The sequence below is a fragment of the Genypterus blacodes genome, unplaced genomic scaffold, assembly GCF_046128005.1.
Source record: "Genypterus blacodes isolate CSIRO-AG114 ecotype Tasmania unplaced genomic scaffold, CSIRO-AGI_Gbla_v1 ptg000239l_1, whole genome shotgun sequence".
Lineage (NCBI taxonomy): Eukaryota > Metazoa > Chordata > Actinopteri > Ophidiiformes > Ophidiidae > Genypterus > Genypterus blacodes.
The window spans coordinates 337,501-360,174 of record NW_027467037.1 but is presented as its reverse complement, the minus strand read 5'-3'; the positions used below and the strand labels follow the sequence as shown (position 1 = coordinate 360,174).

General features: G+C 49.7%; 1 protein-coding gene across 7 annotated transcripts in view; it reads left to right on the top strand.

Moving 5' to 3' along the window:
* Window positions 1–22,674, top strand: part of celf4 (CUGBP, Elav-like family member 4) — a 73,826-nt gene that overhangs the window by 4,983 nt on the left and 46,169 nt on the right. For all 7 annotated transcript variants that reach the window (XM_076171008.1, XM_076171017.1, XM_076171016.1 and 4 more), the window contains exon 2: window positions 14,251–14,333. In XM_076171008.1, coding sequence (XP_076027123.1) covers window positions 14,251–14,333 — 83 coding nt within the window. The remainder of the gene's footprint in view (window positions 1–14,250; window positions 14,334–22,674) is intronic.

Below are 22,674 nucleotides of genomic sequence, written 5' to 3'. Positions count from 1 at the left end.
CTCGATATTTGCATCTCAATCATTTTAACAACCAAATTAAATCCTTTGGTCGTCGCAGGTTGGGAGCAGAACGTTGGCGAGCTCCGGTGCCAAACGCGTGAAAGGACCTCCTGCTGTGCTTTATCGCCCGCCGTTAGGGGGTTACAGGTTGCCGTGAGAGACGACCGCGAAATGGAACAAAACCCAAATTTGGGCGTGGAGAGAGGAGGGAGGAGAGAGGAGAGAAGGAGGGAGGAGAGAAAGGAGCGGCGGTGTGTTTTGGTCCTGCAGGTCTGCATTAATGCAGCAGCCGTCCTGGCCCCACGGTTTCACTCCCGTTGCATCATCCTCTCTGTGGGATCCTGCTTCCCCTCCTTTCGCTTTTTGGTTTGGGATGAGTGCTTGTGTGTGCGTGTGTGTGTGTGTGTGTGTGTGCGTGTGTGCGTGTGTGTGTGTGTTTTTGTGCTCCTCCTCTCCTCCCTCGCCCAGAATACTCCGCTCAGCTCAGCTCAGCTCAGAATGCACGCTCAGGCCCCACGTCGTGCCCTGTTTCTATGACGACGTATCGCAATCGATTCCGAGTGTTTTATCGGGAAGCGAGGCAACACGTGTCACACAGGAGGTCGCTTCTCAGCGAAGTGCACCCCAGCGCCACACACACACACACATGCGTACACACACACATGCACACGCACACACATATGCACACACATGCACACAGACACAGACAAAGACACACACACACACACACACACACACACACACACACACACACCCTGTCCTGGAAGAGTCTGGAACTGCCAAGCAACAAGAAGGCGGCGGGGAGGCGGAGTCAGGAGGGGGGGGGCTGAATACAGTGAGGCTAATTCGCCAGGAGGAGCGTTGTCACAGCAGCCCTGCCACTGTTGTCCGTTATGATTGCGGGGGGCCGCCGGGGGTCCGGCTGACGGGCGATCGGGGGCCGTGAGTCACAGCGGCCGCACATGTGGAGCTCCTGCAGGGATTAGCATGCTAACGGCAGGAGCTCCTGTCAGGGAGGTGGGGCCTTCTGGCTCCTCTGACCTCAACACTTCCCCTCATTAAAACCACTGACCTTTACACAGAGAGAGAGAGAGCGGGAGAGAGAGAGAGACTCAGTCACACACACACACACACACAGTGTTGAAGAAGCTACTTGGTAGATTCTCAAGCAACAAGCTACTTGTGATTTGAAGAAGTGAAGCTACATTAAAGCTACGGCTCAAAGTGTTCATACGTTCACACACACACACACACACACACACACACACACACACACACTGTGTATGGAGGCATGTTTGTGTTCATCGTACAGGAGTGCCTCTGGTGTTCATGGGGTGTTACTGCGGCCACACGGGGAAGTCGTGACTCACTGCTGACCTGAGGACAGATGGTGTGTGTGTGTGTGTGTGTGTGTGTGTGTGTGTGTGTGTGTCCAGCAGCACTGAGTCGATTTTAAGCAACAACTTCAGTGAAAAATGTTTGTTTAAAAAGAGAATAAATTAAAAAGAATTAGTTAAAAAAAATGTATGGATATGAAAACAAAGTCGAGAAAAAAGTTGAGAAGTTCCCAGAAATAAAATAGCTGTATTTGCTTTGCGTGCTTTCTGGGGGCGGAGTCTTTGTCTCACGCTGGATCAGGACTCCTGCATGGGCTTCTGGGAGATTTTCCGTGCTCGTCGTATGTTTCCATCCTAAAGCCGCCGGCGTTTTAATCTTTAGCTACTTTAGCTTCTTTGTTGGTTTCTCGACGCAGGAATTGCACGGCGAGCATTTCCTTTATCCACGGAGCAAAGAGGCATGAATCTCTCTTTCATGCTAAACGGTGTCTCACCTTTTAGTTTATGGCTGCTGGCTCCTTTTATGACGGGGAATATTACAATATCAACCATGCACACACACACACACACACACTCATACACACACACACATTCACGTGTGTGTGTGTGTAGTGACGTGCATACTTTTTGTATGCACCTAACATTTGTCTTTTATGTGCATATTTTCTGCATGAATGTGTGTGTGTACCTTGTGTGTGTGTGTGTGTGTGTGTGTAGGAGTCATTCCTCACTGTGTGTCCTGATATGCAGGCCTGTTATTAATGTGTTTTATGTCTTGGTCCTGGGAAATCTGATTTACGCTGCTGTACAGGAGCGCAGAAAAAAGAGTGTGTGTATGTGTGTGTGTGTGTGTGTGTGTGAGTGCTGCAGAGCCCTTCTTCAAGGCCACACTTGCAGGACGTTGCAGCAACAGGAAAAATGAAATCAAAGTTCCCCAAGATCAAACTTAGTTAAGGCTCTAACGAGGCCTCGCCTTTCCTCCGACATGAATAAATTAACTTTGAAATTCTTTAAAGTCGACTCACAAAGACGCAACACAAAGAGCAACTGAGGTTTGTTCCAAATTAACAAACCTAAATAGAAGTAGAGGGATTACACCAGCTGAGTTCCCTTCATCCCACCAGACTCTCTCTCTCTCTCTCTCTCTCTCTCTCTCTCTCTCTCTCTCCGTCCCTCTCTCTCCCTCCCTTCATGCCTTTTTCATGCGTGTAATTAAACATGCACGGCGTGGACTCGTCAGGGGGAGGTGGCGGAGGATGAGGAGGTCCGGGGGCTTTTTCAAAGATCGCCCCTCAATTATTCAGCGCAGGGTTTGATTCAAAAAATGGAGGCGGATGAATAAATCATGGCAAAGTTCTTTTCCAGGGTTTGAGTGGAGCGAGACGTTCAGGTGAAGGAGGCGGAGAGGAGAGGAGAGGAGAGGAAGGAGGTGCGTTTGTTGATTCTGGAAGGTAACGACATCAATGAGTAAACTAGTTTCACTCGAGTACTTTGGCTACTCCTCGGCAATAAAAGTTAAACTACTGAATGTAAAGTAAACAAAATGAAAATCGCCTCCAAAGCTGGACGATCAGCTGAGGGAGGAAAGACAGGAGAAAGGACAAAGGAAGTAAGGAAGGGCAGGAGGAAAGAAGAAGTAGATAAATTAGAAATACGGAAAAATAGAAAAGAAGGAAAGAGACGGAGAAAGAAGGAGGGAAGAGGGGAAAAAAGAAGTGGAGCAGTAAAGGAAGGAAGGAAATAATTATGCGTGATTCTCAGATCTGATCTTTGGGGGCGTGGCCAAGTCACGCACACACACAAAGAGAAACTGAAGAGGCGTAGCCGAATGTAAGAAAGAGGGCACAACTAAACGTGTAGGCGAGGGAGGAGGAGGAGGAGGAGGAGGGGAGGGAAGGATCAGGAGGAAGAGTGAGGGAGTCCCAGAGACAGATGTCGCCCTCGCCGCCCCGCCCGGCAGATTGATGGCTCCTGGCCCGCGTCCACGCCGGGCTCTGACCCCGCCGTCCTCTGCCGTAATTTATAGGCTGCGTTTTGCCAGATTTAAGCGCGACACTGCAGCCGTCGCTGCTCGGGATGAGGAGGAGGAGGAAGAGGAGGAAGAGGAGGAGGATGACCTTCCTGGCTGTGGGAGCAGGCGGCGTCCATATTAGCAGACGCTTTGACAAACAAATTAACGCAACGCGGTTCATATTTGCTTTTCCTTTGTGTTCGGTGCGATACAATGTATACAGTGTGTGTGTGTGTGTGTGTGTGTGTGTGTGTCATGTTTCAGCAGGATTACTCGAAAGTTACAAACCGATTCTTAATAAAGCAGGTTGGGCGTTGCTTGATCTTATTACCGGCCGGCCTGATGGTGGCGCTGTAATTAGCACTTATAGGTTTTGGTCGTATAACAGTGAAGTGACTTTGGGTTAATATTTGCTTGAGGTTGTTGAGTCCAGTCCAGTCCAGGCATGATCCGGTCCGGTTCTGTGAGAGATCAGGCATTAGCATCCAGCTCAGCGCCGCCTGTAGCCGTGTGTGTGTTCAGTCCTCTCTCCTGGTGTTGGGGGTCTATATGGTGGTCGGGCTGGTGAGGGTCAACTTTCTGACTCATTGAACACGTTGAATGATGTGGCAAGTAGCAATGAGCGCCGCTTTACCTGCTGTAGCTACGGCAACAGGCGCAATTGCTAATTGAAGACGTGTTGCCGCTCTTCCTTGTAGGTAAACGCGACAACTTGTGTGTTACGCGTTCCGCCCTGCGGCCGCCGCCGTCCAAGTTAGCCTCGGGGCCTCTGGGCTCAGCTGGGTTTGTGCTGCTCCACTCAGAGCGCCGCCTCCATGCACAAATCAGCCCAGGGAACGATCTGGACAGAAAGCCTTCAGCAAATTATTACAGATTTGCAATTTAATGGCTTCTGAGGTCTCTGCCGGCCCCACGCCGGGCCCCAACGAGACGGAGCCTATTAGTTTGGCCCTTTAATCACAGAGCAGGAGATGGGAATCCTGACCAAACCTGCTCGCACACACACACACACACACACACACACACACACACACCACGCCTCGCTCGCCGTGCAGTGATTTCACGGGTTTATAGATAGAGACAGAGATGTGTGTGTGAGTGTGTGTGTGTGTGTGTGTGTGTGTGTGTGTGTGTGTGAGGGAGAGAAAACAATGTGTTCCTCCACAGATACTTCATCAATACCGTGACGATACACCGGGCAGCAGCAATTCATTTGGCGCCGACCCCAGAGCGAATGAAAGCTCACGACACAATCAGGCCCGGGCGCAGCAGCATCAGACTCAGCATCAGACTCAGCATCAGACACCTATATTAGACACTATTTTTGGAGGTTTGAGCCTCTGTAGCGTAAAGAAACACCTCCTTCTCATTCAGCTCATTAAAATAAACCTCATCTTATTATAAAATGTTATGAAATGGCGTCAATAGCTGTGTTTCCATTGTCCAAAATGTGATATGGCAGAGAGTTATGCTAATCAGGTTTCCATATGAAGATCAGACTAAACACCGAGCAGATTTCCACCATCTAATAATCATCAGATCCTCAAATCTGTCCGGGATTTTGCAGCCAAATGTTTCTGCTGTGATGAGAGAAACCGTCAGCAGAGGAAGTAACTGAAGCAACATGGCTTCATCTCCTGCTTCCCTGCTGCACTGCCCCCTTTGATCCGCCTCTTCCCCTTAGAACCTTCTGGTCTCATGTAGCTGTAAGTCGCTCCACAGGAAACTCGTCAAGCTTCTGTGAACGTTTATCGCGCGCCGTACGACCAAACACAAGGTGCTTCCGCTTTGCCGCCGACTGCAACGCTGCCACCTAGGGTCTTGTCCTGGTACTGCACCAACGCAGCAGTCCAATTTGCTTCATTAGTGTTTTGTGAATGAATTTTTTACTCACTTTGCCTCAAAATCAATGTAAAACGTTGTTTCTCTTACGCATTTTCAACGCAATCTCAGCTCTTACCTATATCCCCTATAGACATGCTAACCAGAGCTCTGTGTGCGTTTTTGGGGGGTTGTTGTGTCTCGTGTCCGCTGTTATGGCCAAGAGAGAACATTCAACGCAATCAAACAACTTTGGTAGCGTTAGCCGCAGACAGATGAGCAGCGTTTCTCTGCGTCCTGATTAATCTCCCCTTAGCGGCGTCCGATCTGCCTTTCATTACATTACATTACATTACGATCATTTGGCAGACGCTTTTATCCAAAGCGACTTACATTACATTACATTACCACCCTTCGCAGAGGGGGGAGCAATTGAGGGTTCGGTGCCTTGCTCAGGGGCACCTCGGCAGGGGCTTGAACCGGCAACCCTCCGGTTCCTGAGCGGAAGCACTACCCACTGAGCCACTGCCTCCCTCATTCAATGTCCTAATTTGTCCGCGAGAAGGCCGAGCATTCTGAGTGAGTTGCATAAAAGCCGCTGCCAAAGAGGCTGAATATTTATAATTATCTGCGGCTGAAGCACCGACAAAAGGACTTTGAAAATCAGCTGCGTGAGCCAAAGGCCTCATTAGTTTGACGACAACAACAAATTCCGCCTCAAGTTGCAGGCGAGAAAGCAGGGAGTTTGTATCTGCAGAGCGACGGGATGCGCGAGCCGCTCTGGATTAGAGGCGACTTAATGCGGCCGTAAAAATAAAAAAATAAATATGCTAATGCGTCGATTTTATGATTAGTCGATTGAAGACACGGGCACGCCGGCGTCTCTTGTGTTGGTCTTTTGCGCGTCAGAAGCGACGGATAACCGTGTTTACTTTGCATATGGAAATCCCCCAAACGTCTTTCATCCGTCCTTCCTGTGGCGACTAGCTTGTCCGCGTTGGCTTTCGCAAACATCTTAATTGCGTTAAATGGAGGGAAAAAAAGGGGGGGGGATTAAAAGCCATTAATGCGTGCTGCACGAGGCTACGCTATTCCCGGGACGGCGCTTTTGTTCACTTTGGCAAAGCCGGAGGAGGAGGAGGGAGGAGGAGGAGGAGGGAGTTTCACCTTGAGACGCAACACACAACACAAACGGTTGCGGTTGCCTAAAATCCAGCTCGTCCTCCCTCAGCTTTCCTTCGCTCTCCGTCTCTCTTTGTACGTCTCTCCCATTCGCTCTGTCTATCTCCGTCTTGCCCTCCCTTTGTAGCACCGTCTCTCTCTCTCTCTCTCTCTCTCTCTCTCTCCCTCTCTCGCTGCCTGTCTGTCTGTCTGAGCGTCAGATAAGCTCATGGGGGAGACTTTAGAGGACTCTCCATCTGTGTATAAATAGCTCTGGATGAATTATTGAGGGACCTGGGGTTGCTAATAATCCCGCAGGACCCATCTGACAATGACACAGAAGATGGAGGGAAAACAATTACGCAGGCTTTCTCCTTCAGAGGAGTGGGAATGGCGGCAGCAGGAGGGGTGGGGGGGTGGGGTGTGTGTGTGTGTGGGGAGGGGAGGGGAGGGGGGGGGGGGATTGGTCGGGCTCAGGGAGGCTCCTCACGGGGCCCAACATCTTGGCTAATAAACCCAATTAAGTCGCCGGAATCAATGGGAGCCCTGGGGGCGTCCTCGCTCTTCCTCTTTCCTCCCGGACGGCGCACGACAACAGGAAGTGTAGTGATTCATGTCTCCCCACCTCTCCCTCTCTCTCTCCCTCCCTCTCTCTCTCCACGGATCGTCCTCGTCTCCGTCTCGCAGGTCGGCAAGGCCGGACAGGACGGGATGTCCGTCTCGGCGGAGGTGACGGGACGGGGAGACGAAAGCAGGAGAGGAATATTAATGGAATGATTCATCCTGTGTCTCTCTGACTCTCCTTCCTCTGTCCCTCCTTCTCTGGGGGGGACACTTGTCCTGAACCAGCAAGAGACCAGAGACACGTGGTCGGGAACAAATACAACCCTTAATAAATACTTTGATTACATTAGAACTCTGATTTTTACCTTAAAGTTTGATAGAGCAGCATAGAGAGGGTAGAACCTGTGATCAAACCAGGAGAACATGAGATCTCACCTGGGACCTCAGAGGAGACGTCTGGTATGAAAAATCGTACACTTATCGTACATTTCTTCGTGTCCCTGCGTTCCCTGAGGAGCGACCTTTTTCTGCTCCGTCTCAGGGAGTCGTTCCACCTTTAATTATTCATTCGGTGAAAAGCTAAATTTGGGTCGTCTCCCAAACATTTCCGGACAAAATGGCCGAAGCGCGACATAAGTGAGGCCATTCATCAGGCGGGAGGGTGTGTGTAGCCTGTGTGTGTAGCCTGTGTGTGTGTGTGTGTCTGTGAGTTTATGTTTTTGCGTGTTATATTGTATCCCCGACCCTCGGGGGAGCCGGGGTGGGCGACATCGTCCTAATGATGCATTTTCTACTCCATTGATTCGCCGGCTTCGCTCTCCAGTAAATCCTTCACATGCAACACATTAAAGCCGGCCCCCTTTTTTCCCTCCCTCGCCAATCGATTAGCACAGCTTAGAGACGGCCGGAGAGGAGAGCTGGGGCCAGAGATGGGACTTGTTATCTTCAGGGACAAAACACACACACACACACACACACACACGAGTCCAGGTTCTCATTTTCACAAAAAGTGGCATCAGGCTGCATGAATTTGTGAATGTAATCGTTACATAATCAGGGTTCCCTTTGATGCTAGATGTATTAAGTTGGTCTGCACTTTCTCCACGGTCCCTAAGTGCGACCGGAGGATCAGTCAGTCTGTGCTGTCGTTACATATACGAATGAAAATGGTGAAAATGTGTGAATGGCAGCTGTGGGATTGCGTAATGCCCCTGGTGCATCATGGGAAGGTGCGGCGCTGCTGATCACATGGGGCCAAACTGCAATTTAGATTCAAGTTTGAGTCATCATGCTCGAGTCTTCCTCTCTTTCTCTGTAGCTCTGTATGTTGACTTCATATCTACTCAGGTCACTTTGGGTCATGGTTCAGTCAGCTTATCAGTGTGTTAGCGTGGCTCAATGACGTCCCGACACCTGTGGTCAGTCAGAGCGCCGTACTCTCTCAGGATGTAGTGTAATAACTCTTATTCCCAGATATTCATGGGCTTAACTCAGTCTAATGTCGTTACAACTGAAGATCCTTTTGTTCTAAATTATTACGTTCTGGACTTCAGAATGGAAAGAATGAAATCAGAGCGTACAGCAGCTGTGGCGCCGTCCCTTTGCGTTTCACCCGTCACACACGGTTATTAACTTTTGCTCCGTCTTCTCTCGCTCGCCGGCTCCCTGGGCGGTTCGCTCCAACGTGTGTTTCCGTATTACCGAACTCCCTCGCTCCCCCGAAGAGAAGACCAAAGAATCTGCATAGACGCGGCCGCCTATAGGAGAGCAGGGACCGCTGGTACACTTCATTACAAATGGATTCACCTCCTCTTTCATAACGCTGCCCCTTGGTTTCTCGCCTTCACTCCGCTGAAACAATATCACACTCCAGACCGGCATTCATTAGAGCCGGGAACTGCTCCGGAATGTTTAAGGCCTTTTTTACACAATCAGGGTCTCTGAACAGCCATTTACCTTTGCTGTGCTCCTGTTCACACACACACACACACACACACAGACACACACACTATGGTACGACTCTCCCAGCTCATATCGTGGCCTTCAAAGTACTTTTTTTTTTATTTAATCAGGGTTTACAGCTGCCAATTAAAGATTTTAAGACGATACGGGGAGAAAGCGGGAGCGTTCCCGGAGACCTTGGCCGCGTTCCCCTAAAATAGCCTCCATCCCTCCGTCTCCCTTTTCCATTGTGAGTAATGATCTGAAAGGTCAGGAGAGGTGAAGGGGATACGAGCGACTGCTGCGCGCTTTATTGAATTACCGTCCCTCGCACAGCCGAGCGCCCGGGGGCTCGTCTGGATTCCTTAACTTGGTAATGTCTACAATTTATAGAATGTGATCAACATGTAGGAACAAATCTACAAGTGAGGGAGAACAAAAATGGTCTTCTTCAGTTTCAGAGGAACGCTATTTAAAATGTCCTGTATGACCATGGACACACACACACACACACACACACACACCACAAACCTTTAACGTTAAACCTTAAACCGGCTTTTGTGTTTACATTTGACTTTCATAATCTGACCGTTTAAACCTTGACAACGGAGCCCTGCAGGCCCTCGGCTCTGCCTGGAGACACGGAGCTCCAATCTGAAGGGGACTTTCTGATCCAGATCCTACTGATCCAGATCCAGTAGTAGTGAGTAGTGTTCTGGTTCTGGTTTCCTCCGTCTCCTTACTTAATCTGACAAATCTGCATGGTTGTCTATGGCTTCAAAATAATGCTAACAAAATGCCTCAAAATCGACGATGATGTTCCTTAGCCCACAATCCACCTATGTACAAAATTACTAAAACAAAAAAAACACGTCTTCCTTGGTGGAGGTAATGAATAAATGAACGCATGAAGAAGAAATAAACATTTATCAGCTTCAGCCTCAGAGTCGGTCCCAGGCCGGTGCTGACCAATCAGACGGCCCGATTCACAGCGGCACTGGGAGCGACTGCACCACTTCTGACTCACAAACTCACACACTCTCTTCACACACACACACACACACACACGGAGAGAGCTTATTAGTATTCTCGCTCTGCGCTCGGCGGTTTCTCACCATGTGACTAATAGTCCCGGGCTTAATAGGGTATTTCTGCAAAAGCAATAAGTCAAGAATTTTCCTCTTTACTTTGACCCATTTCACAAGTGAATTGAGGAGCGTTATCTAAGCCGCCGCACTCACGGAAATCCTGTCGGAACGTTCTTGTCTCGAGTTCAATCTTTCTTTCTTTTCTTTTTTTTCTAAAGGCATTCTTGTGTTTATTGAGCAAAGGCTGTCCTCCGTCGCTCTCAGGCGCAGATAAGTGCAAACAGGAGAGAGGTGAAGGAGACGCAGCGCTCGCTCTCTATTGACTGACTGAAATTGGACGGCCTCAAACAAAGTTCTTCGCCCCAAAGTTTTTTTCCGAGGCCGATAGAACCGAGACGTTCTGAAACATTCAAATGATGTCTGGGAGTTTCTTCCCCATCTGCAGCTGCAATAGAGAGAGAGAGAGAGAGAGAGAGAGAGAGAGAGAGAGAGAGAGAGAGGGGGAGGTTTATGTCTCCGCCTGTTACTGTCCCTAAATTAACAAGTAGGAGATAATTAGAGAATTCTCTGCAGGAATGTCGACCTCCCTCTCCTTGCTTAGTGATCTTGGCTGGAGGAGTGAGGCGTCTCGTGCTTGTAAAAGGAAAATGAACGCGTCCAGAAAACTCTGCAGAGCTCTAACGTGGGATCGTCTTCATGTTACTCTCACAATGAGCACGATTAGTTACAAGAGAGGGTTTGAAGTTTGGACTCGAGCAAGATCACAAAACACTCAGTGGAAGTCTGCAGCATAGAAGCAGAGGAGTGTGTCAGAATCAGGATATATGAGGATGGATGAATGGACGTATATGTCAATGTGTTCCAGTTTATTGATTGGTTACTTTCTCAAATTTCAACACACAGCTGCAGGTTACAGGGAGGAAACTGGAGATCATTTTCTCTTTGTTGTCAATCAAAATTCATTTGGAGACGACCCAGGCAGTTTGTGTTTGCTTTACAAGAAGTGTAGATCTTTGGAGTGATTTCCTGTAGGTGCAGTAAATGTGGCGTCTGCTCATCACGGGTTGGATCAGTCAAACGCCACAGAGGGAACAGAAGACATTTGCCCACACGCAGCTGACGGACTCGTAGGCTCGTAGCTTCAGCTCAGTCCACCCACCTGAATAGATTACAGATGGATTTCATCCATTTGTGGATTTGGGCTCGTCTGTCTGCAGAGATGTGACATCACACAGCAGCTGCGTACATCTTGTCGTACTGAGCTCATTCTGTCACTCAGCACCAAACACAATACATCATTCTTCAGCAGAACCTGGACTTTCAATCGAAACCGCAACTCAATGTCATATTTATTATAAACTTTCCTTATATTTTCTGCTGTAAATTCCAATTCTTTTACGGCTTTTTCATTCAGAAACTGTAATTTATTCCTCAGTATATTTTAGTGTGCAGGTTCAAATCTGCCTGCACATCAGGAGAGAACATCTGCTGGTGTGTGTGAGTGGATGTAGAGGCGCCGGATGAGTTTGCATCCAAACTACGATTTTATATTTTTATTTCATTCGATCTTGTTTATTTTGTTAGTTTGCAGCGTTCTGGACACGTTTAGTTTTCACTCAGTAGGCCTGTGTGTTAGCAGTGATGAAGGTGATGATGAGGAGGATGATGATGTGGAGCACAGATTGTCTTTATTCCACAAGAAAACAAACAAAAGACCAAACTTAAACATTAACATAAAACTGAAGTGAATGTTTAAAGAGTGAAACACGTGCAGGGAGTGAAGGTTCCTGTGGTGAACAAGGTCAAAGCTGGATGTGGTCTGGCACAGCTGTCGCCTAAATGAGGCCTGGTGACAGTGTGTGAAGCTGCTCGCTCTCTCTCTCTCTCTCTCTCGCTCTCTCTCTCTCTCTCTCTCTCTCTCTCTCTCTCTCGCTCTCTCTCTCTCTTCTTCTCCCCCTCCAATAAGTATTCACAGTCTCTCCTATTCCCTCGTCACTTTCTTTCATCTTTTCTGCTCCATAGTACTCCCTCTCTCGCTCTCTCTCTTTGTCTCTGTGTGTGTGTGTGCGTGTGTGTGTGTGTGTGTGTGTGTGTCCCTTTAGGGTGTCTGCAACGGTTGAGATAAGAAGCGAGTGTAGGACACAGGGGGATGGTGTTCACAGAAGCTAGGTGATCTTATCTCTCTCTCTCTCTCTCTCTCTCTCTCTCTCTCTCTCTCTCTCTCTCTCTCTCTCTCTCTCTCTGCCTCTTTCTCTCCCCCCTCTCTCTCTCACACATCCCATTCTTGCTTTACTGCTTTTCACTCTTCTCCACCCCCTCTTTCTTTTACTCCCTTACTCTACGCCCCCTCTCCTCTCTCTCTCACTCTCTCTCTCTCTCTCTCTCACACACACACACACACACATTCTCTCAGATCCCCCTCTGCGGTGCCGTTGATTTGAATTTGAAGTGATGGGAAACCAAATTGGCAGCATTGACAGCAGAAACAAACAGCTTATCTCCGTCTCCTGGGCCGATCCGGGTCTCAGTCAGATACCAGAGCCGCTGCCAGAGTCTGACTTGTGACAATGATGATAAATTGGACGTTTGTTGACTGTCGCCTTTCATGTGTGTGTGTGTGTGTACACTGGTGTCCTCCTGACGTGTGTGTGTGTGTGTGAGCGTAGAGTGCGTTCTCCTGTGGGAGGGCGCCGGCGTGTAGCATCATCCCGTCAGGCCCGGGAGGAGGAGGAGGAGGAGGAGGAGGAGGAGGAGGAGGAGCAGAGCTGTCAGCGGGCAGCTCCCACTCCTCCTAATGAGAGGGAGGCCCGTTAATTAAAAACACCAACAGGCGGAGCTCCCCAGCGCCGCACCATCAGGACGACCCCGGGGTTAAAGACGGCGAGCCGGGAGGACGAGCGGCCTGCTGCTTCTACACACACACACACACACACACACACACACACACACACACGGCTGCCCTCCACAGCAAACAGCCCCCAGTATGCAGGAGGAACAAAGCAGGGCCGTGATGGAGAGGAGCGCTGCGGGGGGCCGTGCTCCTCTGAACCGCAGCAAGTGTGTGTCTGTCTGTGTGTCTGTGTGTGTGTAGGGGGGGGGGGGGGGGTGCGGTGATGTCTCTTGATGTTCCCAGAAGTGTAATTCACACACTCTGAACATTTTGTTGACAACTGCACGTCTGGGATTCACTGAATGTGGAAGAAAATGCAGCCGAGGAGCAAAACACGTGAAGAAGAAGGAACCCTGCTGCGCCCTCTGTGTGTGCGCAGGAAGTAGAATTTGGTGTTAGTTATCAATCAACACGTGTATCATACTACTATAAGGTTGATGGAGGATCCAGCCGTCCCTCCTCACACACTCATTTTGCAAACTTGTTGTCTATATTCCCCAATATTTGCATTGAACCTTTGACATCTAATGTGTGTGTGTGTGTGTGTGTGTGTGTGTTTGTGTGTGTGTGTGCGTGTGCGTGTGTGTGTGTCTCTGCATACATGACGGATCTTCGCCTCTGATTTAATTGCGGCGTCTCGTGTAATCGTCTTCATCTGTATTTTATGAAACTGTCACAGACGTGAATCATTAGCCGGCATCTGGAGATTGACAGTTTGTCAGGTGGTTGACGGCGGCGTGTGCGTCTGGCTGTCAGCGGGGGGGGGGGGGGGGGGGGGGGGGGGGAGAGAGAGAGAGAGAACAGCTAACACGTTCCCCGCGGCTCCTGCTTCTTCTTCTTCCTCTTCTTCTTCTTCTTCTTCCTTGCCTCTTGCGTCTCCATCTTCCTTCCACCCCCACATGTCAGCCCAGGTGCTAACAAAACCCGAGGATTCTGGGAAGTCTTGTGACATATGGAATGTAGAGAGAGAGAGAGGGACACAAAGAGAGAGAAGAGAGAGAGAGAGGGATGTCAGATGGACGTATGGATAATTATGTTCACTCACACAAACCTTCACATCTCAAAGACACAGTTTGTGACTTTTTGTTGTTGTTGTTGCTTTGAGATCACAAATGTTGACACAGAATCGTTCCGTTTGTTCGATGAGCACAAACAGGCGAGGATGCAGCCGCACAATCGCACAATCGCACAATCCCACAATCGCAAGCAAAGTCCCAGCGCGAGCATCTAAGCCGAGTTTCAGAGCTGTGGCTTCAGGCTGTGTGTGTGTGTGTGTGTGTGTGTAGCCTCTACCCATGTCTGTCTCTCTCTGTGTCCCCAGTTCACACATAACGTAATCTCTCTCCCTCTCTCTCTCTCACACACACACATGCACACAAACTCCCTGACTCACTCACTCACTCTCTCTCTCTGTGTGTGTGTGTGTGTTTATTTCAGGCTGTGCCTTCCTCACCTACTGTGCCAGAGAGTCGGCCCTGAAAGCCCAGAATGCGCTGCATGAGCAGAAGACCCTGCCAGGGGTAAGTCAGAACACACACACACACACACACACACACACATCTCAGATATGATGGCACCTAAAGACACACATACACACCCACCCACACACCCACACACACACACACACACACACACACACACACACACACACACAGGCAGTCCTCTGCTTTCTATGTATTTGTGTATCAAAGGGGCTCGGTGCTTTCTGCAGAGCTTGTCATGTTCATCATTAGACGTACACCAGATGTGAGCACACACACACACACACACACACACACACACACACAAACACACACACACACACCCCTTTAAATATCCTTCCATTTAAATATCCCCCACCCCTCCTGCCTGCTTCCCTCTCTTCACTCTGGCAGTCACACACACACATACACACACACTCTCAACCCCACAGGGAAAAACCACACACAGCTTCGCATCACAGCAAACTATTTATAGTTCTCCCTCCAGTTTGTGTACATGAAAGTGTGTGTGTGTGTGTGTGTGTGTGAGAGAGGCATGAAAGTGGGTGTATGTGTGCTATTTGTACGTTTAGGTGCATGTGTGTGAGCAGCATGAGAGAGCATCATGACAGACGCTCACACACTCACACACTCACGTGTTCGCTCCCTCACTCGCTCCTTCACGTGTCGGGTGTTTGCTCGTAGGGCTCAGCGTGTCTGTTTGCTCTCATGCAGGCTGCATGGAGGAACCTCCACACTCTAACAATGTAGCTTTATCACACGAGTAGCTTTGTAGCTCCACAAACAGCTACTCAGCTACTTGTTGTGTGAGTGTTTGCCGAACTACACAGCTGCTCTATTCAACATATCCCAGCATGCATCACTGTTTTGTCTCACCTTGCTTCACCTGCAGTGAGATGTCGTCTATAAAGCAACGCCTTCATCACAAAGCTACATTGTTTACACCGACATTGTTGGGCTCTGATCATTACTCCGAACAAACTGCAAAGAAACAGAGCCAACTACTGTAGCAGGAGACAACCTGGGCTCAGACTGAACTACTTTTAAGCATGAGTAGCTTGTAGCATTTCATTTCCTGTTTATCTCAACTTTACATGTGTGTGCTGATGTATAGCATTGGTTTAGCTAGCATAGTAGCTTCAAAGTAGCTGTTAGTACTACTTCATCAAGATAGAGACTTGGCTCCAGTTGAACTACTTTGAATCATGAGTAGCTTGTAGCTTGAGAGTTTCCCCCTATATTACAGCTTATTAGTAAGTAAACGTGTGTGTGTGTTTGTGTGTGAGGCGTTGACGTTTGAGAGGCTTGATGTTGTTTTTGCTGATGTATGTGTGATTACTGCTGTTTGTTTGTGTGCTTGAAGGACTACAGCCGTCCGTGTGTGTGTGTGTGTGTGTGCGCGCGCGTGTGCGTGTGCCCGTGTGTGTGTGTGTGTGTGTGTGTGTGTGTGTGTGTATTTATGGCAGAGGAAGTTTGGCTGCGTCTCTGTCAGGCGCCGCTCGCTTTGCTCTGTTCGTTTTTAATGACGCCTCCAGGGAAGCTGACAGTCGCCGTGTTGAGCGGCGCAGCCTTTGATGTGAGTGATTATGACATCACAGACGTGCAGCGAGCGGAGCGGAGGCGTGAGGATCTGTGCTCTTACTGCCTTTTTACTTTCCTCTTTTTTTTTTGTTTCGCTTCCCAGTGGCAAAATATTCAGAAAGAGAGAGATTAAATATTTGGCCAGAACCAGAAAGCAGCTGAGCCTCATTCTGCCTCCACGAGCCGCTGAGCCTGACTGATGCTCCGGCCTTGGCTCGGTGTCTGAGGCGAGGTGGAATACTGGGTGGCGGAGGCGATTGAGGACGCCGGCTTCAAAGTGTCTGCGCTCGGCCTCGCCACACCGGCCCGCATAAGACATTTAATCTGTCGCTCGCAATCAGCGGCGCCTTCTGAGAAACGCTCATTAGCGAGCGGAGGACGGCGTCGGGGTTTCACTTGATGGATGCGGAGCGTTCAGTCGAACAAAGGTGCAGCTGCAGGGACGAGACCAGACGAGAGACGGAGACGAGGACGGCAGGGAGGAAAGATGAATAAATGAGTTCATTAGGAGCAGGAGAGGGAGGACGCGGACCTGGGACGACCCGGGACGTTTACCTTCCTCTCTGCTTCCTCTCTCCTCCTTCCTCTCTCCTTCCTCCTTCCTCTGGACGGGCAGTCACTGAGTGATAATGTCACTGATTCTGCTTCCTATCACCCAGATAGAATCTTGTCCTTCCTGTGTGTGTTTACGATGGTGATGTCACTTTATATCCCACGTTTGCACAGATAGTTCATATGAGAGGTCAAAGTTCATCCCCCTATCCTCTGCATGTAGGAGCATTAGTGCTTCATCATGAGTGAAGGAAGGAAGCAGGGTTTGGTTTGCCTCCTGGTTGTCTGTCAGTCGCTCACTCACAGCGTGTCGCTTGGTAACCTGCTGTCTCATCACTCAGTGCGTTCAATACGCCGCGATTAAAGACATCAATCTGTGTTCAAACGTCACGTAAACACTTTAACGCCACTGAAGTCTGCACAAAGGGAAGTATGTTAACTGAGTCTGAGTACAGATGTAGATGCCTGCAGTATGTGTGTGTGTGTGTGTGCGTGTGTGTGTGTGTGGAGGCGGTAGACTGAAGATGATCTTCCATTAATGTCGTGAAATGAACTTGACTGACACCTGAGCAGTGTGAGCGTCTGCATGACCTCATCACAGGTGCAGATATGAAGGACGTACTGTGCCTTTAAGTGATGAGGCAGCGAGCGAGGAAGAGGCTCAACACAACGCCAAGGCTTCTTTACTTTACACAGCCAGCCAGAGAGATGTGGAGGGGGCGGGGGCTTAGCGTGAGACCGGCGGCGTGAGACCGGCGGCGTGAGACCGGCGGCCTTAAATGGGGCGACTCCCAAACGCCAGGACACCGGCTGCCATATTTATGATCCTGCGCTCCAGTTTCAGACTGGTTCTACAGCGAGAGGCATTAAAAAGCCTCTATTGATTCTGGCAACAGGCCTCATGAGTAGGAGGATGTGTTCTAGCACATGTGTGTGTGTGCGTGCGTGTGTGAGAGAGAGAGAGGGAGTGAGAGGAGTGTGTGTGTGCAGGTCACATTTTGGAGTAGTAGTTGTAAAGTAAAGTGTAGAAACCACAGGGCACAAATACCCAGCAGCTATATAAACACTCACATGTAGAAAATGATCCTCCTGGCAACCAATCAAACGCTGTTAGAGACACTGTACAGATCATATACACACACACACACACACAGTGCATACAGGGAGCATACACCCTCACACACAAACACACGAGCAAGCGTACGTACAAGACCTTCAGTGATCCCCTGCTGAAGCCACAACACACAGACAACACACACTCCAAACCAGCCTCGTGTAACGGCAACACAACGCTCCTCGTAAACACACCCATCCCACGACGAGAGAGAGAGAGAGAGAGAGAGAGAGAGAGAGAGAGGGAGAGGGAGGGAGAGCGAGAGAGAGAAACAAGGAGAGAGGGAGAGAGAGGCAGAAGGCGAGAGAGAGAAATACGGCGTCGATTGACTCGCCCGGTAATAGTGAGCTAGATGAGAAAATATAGAACACTGTGAATCAATGCGTCATTTCAGAGCGCCTTCACACACACGCACACACACACACACACACACACACACACACACACACACACACACACACACAGTACAGTATAATGGAGCACGTGTACGGGCACAGACTTTCAGCCCAGGGGCAAACAAACAACAGAAAGGAGTGGAAAGCAAATGAACAGGAGGCGAGCAGGCGTGAGGTTGATGAAGGCAGGTAGGGAGGAGGAGGAGGAGGAGGAGGAGGAGGAGGAGCAGGCGGAGGTGCAGGTTAATGTGCCTGCACGCTGCCTGATTTGTGTCTGTTTCTCTATCAGTCCAGATAATGCCAGGGCCAGAAATCCATGGCATTGATTGGCTCCTGCGACCCAGTTTGGTGGCAGCTTCTTCTCAATAAGTCGCTCTCATTGGTCGATAACTGGCAGGTGGAGATGGGGGAGGGGCGGGGGAGGGCGATGCTCCCTCAGGGTCCGTCTCCCCCCCCCACCTCCCTTATAGACTGCAGGAGTGCAGTACTTTGGTCCTTCTCGTAGATTCAGACGATGTCGTGTGTTCAGCTCCTCACAGCTCTTCTCCATTCTCATTGGTCCTAAACAAACTCCTCCCAGCTCTCAGCCAATCAGAGCCAATCTTAACGTCTCTCCGTCTTTCATCTCAGTGTCTCAGTTTGTCTAACTGGAGCTTTAACTGCTCCTCTGATCAATTGTAAACATTTAACTGATATTTGATTGATGTCTGTCCATGCAGATATTATTAGTTTTGACTGTACTTATTTTATATTTACTCTATTATGGTTCATTTAATTGTCAGGAAGTTAATTTATTTCATTATTTATGTTTTTATTAACTTTTTCTCAGTCTTATTGTGTTTCTTTGTATAAATGGAGAACTTTGAACTGCAGTCACAGTGGCGTGCAGCATCAGGCATATACACGCCACACACACACACACACACACCACACACACACACACACACACACACACACACACACACACATAGACCGTAATGAGAAAATGATCTCAGTCCAGCAGCCTCTGCCAATAATCCATGGAACCAAAAGAATAAATATTATGCAGCTTCCGACCCGGCGAGCGGCTTTGAAAGGAGGCGTGTGGGGCGGGGGGGGGGAGCGGTGCATCGTGGGTCTGGCAGGGTGTGAGCTCAAACAATCCCCCATCACACAGCAAAACAACAAACCAAACGCTCTGAAACGCTCTGTGAGAGTTAACCGCTCTCTGAAACTCGACCTCGCTCCGCTGGTGAGATCGTCCGCAGAGGACCCGCATTCTGCTGGATGATGTAGTTTCGGTTCAAACCCATTAAGGTGGAGGCGCACGAACGGCGCCATAATTGTAACAAAAGAGCATTACAAGCCCGCGCGCCATCTTTAGCCGTATAAAGCCTGAGCGCTCTCCATTATGGCCGGGCTGGAGGCCGGATGTTACAGCCTCGCGTTGGCACGACGACGCCGGCAGATTGGACAAACCAGGAACCTTCATCTGTCAGGAGGCGGCGGCGGCGGCTCACAATCGGGCCAATAGACTGATGATCCATATACGTGAGATTTAGAACCTTTATTAGACCGTGCTGCCATACAGAGGGGGGCGTGGCTTAAACTGAGGCTCTGCTCTGTCTGTAGATGGAGAGATGTGCGTAGATTCAACACCTGTTCATGTTATTCCAGGTGCAAACTAAAGGCTTCCTTACATAGGTATACTTACCAGCAGTCCACAGCAGACCAACGCTTTACTGTTTTCCTCTTATTTATCTTCTTAAATGTTACGTTTCAGCACTCGTTCCCGTTTCTAACCGAGCTGCAGCAGAGGGAATGTGTCTAACTCCTCTGGCAGCTTCTGGAAAACGTGGGGCGACACCGTCTCTGAAGGAATGGATTGACCTGTCCTAGCAATTCAAAACACCTCTCGGAGGCGGCGTTATTGGACCTGATCCAAGTGTCATCGTGTCCCCCCCCCCCCCCCCCCCTCTGAAAGCATAGCTGCCCTTTGGAAGTTTCCGAGGCTCCGTCAGCGCCGCTTCAATCTATCGCTGGCCGGAGCTGTTGTCATCGTCTGAAATCAACTCGTCCCTCCTCCAGTTTGTATCGATCGAGCCTAAGAGAGAAGCGATGAGACTTCATCCTCAACGAGACGCTCCGCTGAGCTTTTCCAAGTGTTAATGTCAACGCCGGCGCTTTGGGACTCTGCTCCCCGCCCCCCCCCCCCAAAACAAAGAGGGGGGAGCAAATACATCCGCCCCGCTTCCTGTCAAACCCCGTGAACAGGAACCGCATTATTGTTCAGGCGTCCAATCCCGACGTGATGGGAGTTGTTTCACAGCTCGTGGTTGATGTAAAGCAGCGGCAGCTCTTAGCGTCACAGGGGAGAGGACGCAAACGTTTGCCTCAGAGCAGCTCTAATGGCATCATAACCAGTATGGGCGCCGGCTCAGCCGTTCGCCGAAATGTATAGTTTAAGTGGCTTCCTCAGCTGGTGTCGATTGTCGTTGTGCCGTCGTCATAGTTTCCCCTCCTGCTGCTCCGGCGTGGAGTTCATCAGACTGCAGCTGCTCTGGAGTATTCTGCTTTATTCTCCACGTCCCCATGTGTTTCTGCTCTGAATGTAATTAAGCCGTAAGCACATATAGAGTAGTTTGACTCTATAACTTTAAGTGTAATGTTGTCTAAATGTCTCCATTTACACCTTAAATGGCACCAGAGCCAATCACAGCTCAGACTGGAGAACACACACAGTTAACGCACGGCTGTCGGCTGATTTACTCTGGAAGATAAAGCAATATGCCGATGATGTCACACAATCAAAGGTTGTATAGATCCAAAGGAGGTTTCTGGCCTTTAGCTGTATGTTGTAACATGTTGGAGATATGTGTGGTCCTCCTCCAGGTCTGTAGGTCTTTGACTGGACCCTGAAGGACCCACAGAAGTCCTCAGACAGCAGAGAGACAACCTGAAGTTCTGCTAGATACAAATGTGTTCACTGTTGCTATTGATATTGTTGACATTTTGCTCTGCGTTGGCTTGTAGTTTTCATGGATCTCCTTCCTGTATTCAGTCGGGGGTCGGTACATCATGTGAAGGAGCTGAGGCAATGTTGTGGAGAAGGTTGTAAGGAGACGTAGGAACCAAAAGAAACAGATTGTAAGAGGTTTTTAGTTTCTCATGTGAAAGTGACAAAATGCACACACACACTCTGACTCTGTTGCAGTGTTTGGTTGAATTGACTTTTTCACGAGATTGCAGCATCAACCTGCTCCCGTGGATCGGTGTGTGTGTCCAGACCCCCTCCTCCCTCCCCCCTCCCCCCTCCTCCCTCCTCCTCTCAGATCTCACTGTGCAGCGTCGTTCCTCCTGCAGCTCTGAGCCTCTTTCAGGTTTCAGCCCGCGGCAGAAAGGTTGCAAGAGTTTGCGTTTTGTGTTCTCATCCCTCCCTCCCTCCCTCCCTCCCTCTGTCCCTCCCTCCCTCCCTCCCTCCCTCCCTCCATCAGCTGATGAGTTCGCTTCTCTTCCACATTACGTTTCTTCTCTCTTTGTGTTTGTTCAAAGTTTGCTTGAAAATGAGAAACGGGAGAAGAATGCTGCGCTCGTGCCGACGGCGAGTATGAAATTAAAAGTCATTACGTGATAGGATGAATTATTTACCACTATAAGTTGTTTTCCCAAATCACTATCTTGCGTAATGCAGCACTAAGTCATTTTAATGCGCCGTGTTTAAGTCGGGAACATCAGGTATCGTTGTTTTCTTCAATGGGTTCACAGGATTTCTGGAATTAAACTATTCAAGCGTTTCAAATGAATGCTAGAGCTGCTCGGCGGTAGCAAAGTTGCTCCTTTTGTGGCGGCGGCGGCGGCGGCGGAGGATGCGGGAGCGCTTTAAAGTGTCGCCTGGTGTTAAAGCCAGATAACGTATAGGAATTATTCCAGGAGTGCGAGGGAAAAGAATCACAGCCACGCTTTGAACAAGGGGGCCTCGTAAGGAGAACAACCCGGAGAGAGATCACCGCCTCGGCTCGCGGCAAAGGGCAATTATCACGCCGCGCCTCGTCTTCTTTCATCACCGCCCCCGACGCTAGCCGACGCTATTCCGCCAACGTATACGTGATTACAGAGGGACTAATGGCGGCGCGGCCCCGGTGAGAAAGACCTACAGGGGATGATTGGAAGGCGGCGGCTCAGGCTGGAGGTGGAAACGGCAGCCCATTGATTTGTTGCTGGCAGCGGCTGCGGCGTGCTGAACGGTTTTAAAGCCGCTGGTAAAAAACCGCGCTGCAATATTAATGCGGCTTCTTTCCCACTTACAGAAGTTCCTATAGCAGAAAAGTAAAGCCTGCAGTTTCCACAAAGGGCTTTCGGTCTCCGGCTCGTGACCTTCGGCGTCTCTCCTTCGCCCGTCGCAGCTGGAATACCGAACGCAGAGATTTCACTTTCTTTCATTCCTCCTCTAATGTATATGTATGTATGTATTCTCCTGGAGTCTTATCCGGGGCCGTGCCGACGTGGCAGCTGGCAAGGCGGCTCAGCGGGCAGCGGCGATAATGACGCGGCGCGGCGGCTGAGGGCGCGATGGCGAGGGTTTTAATAATTGATGGCACCCGAAGCCCCAGATTGACCAGTAACTGCATTACAGGTCACCTCTCAATAGCAATCTGTGAGAGCTGTGTGTGTGTGTGTGTGTGGGTGTGTGGGTGTGGGTGTGTGTGGGTGGCGATCAATAGGCACTGTCCAGGGACACACACACTCTCTCTCTCTCCCT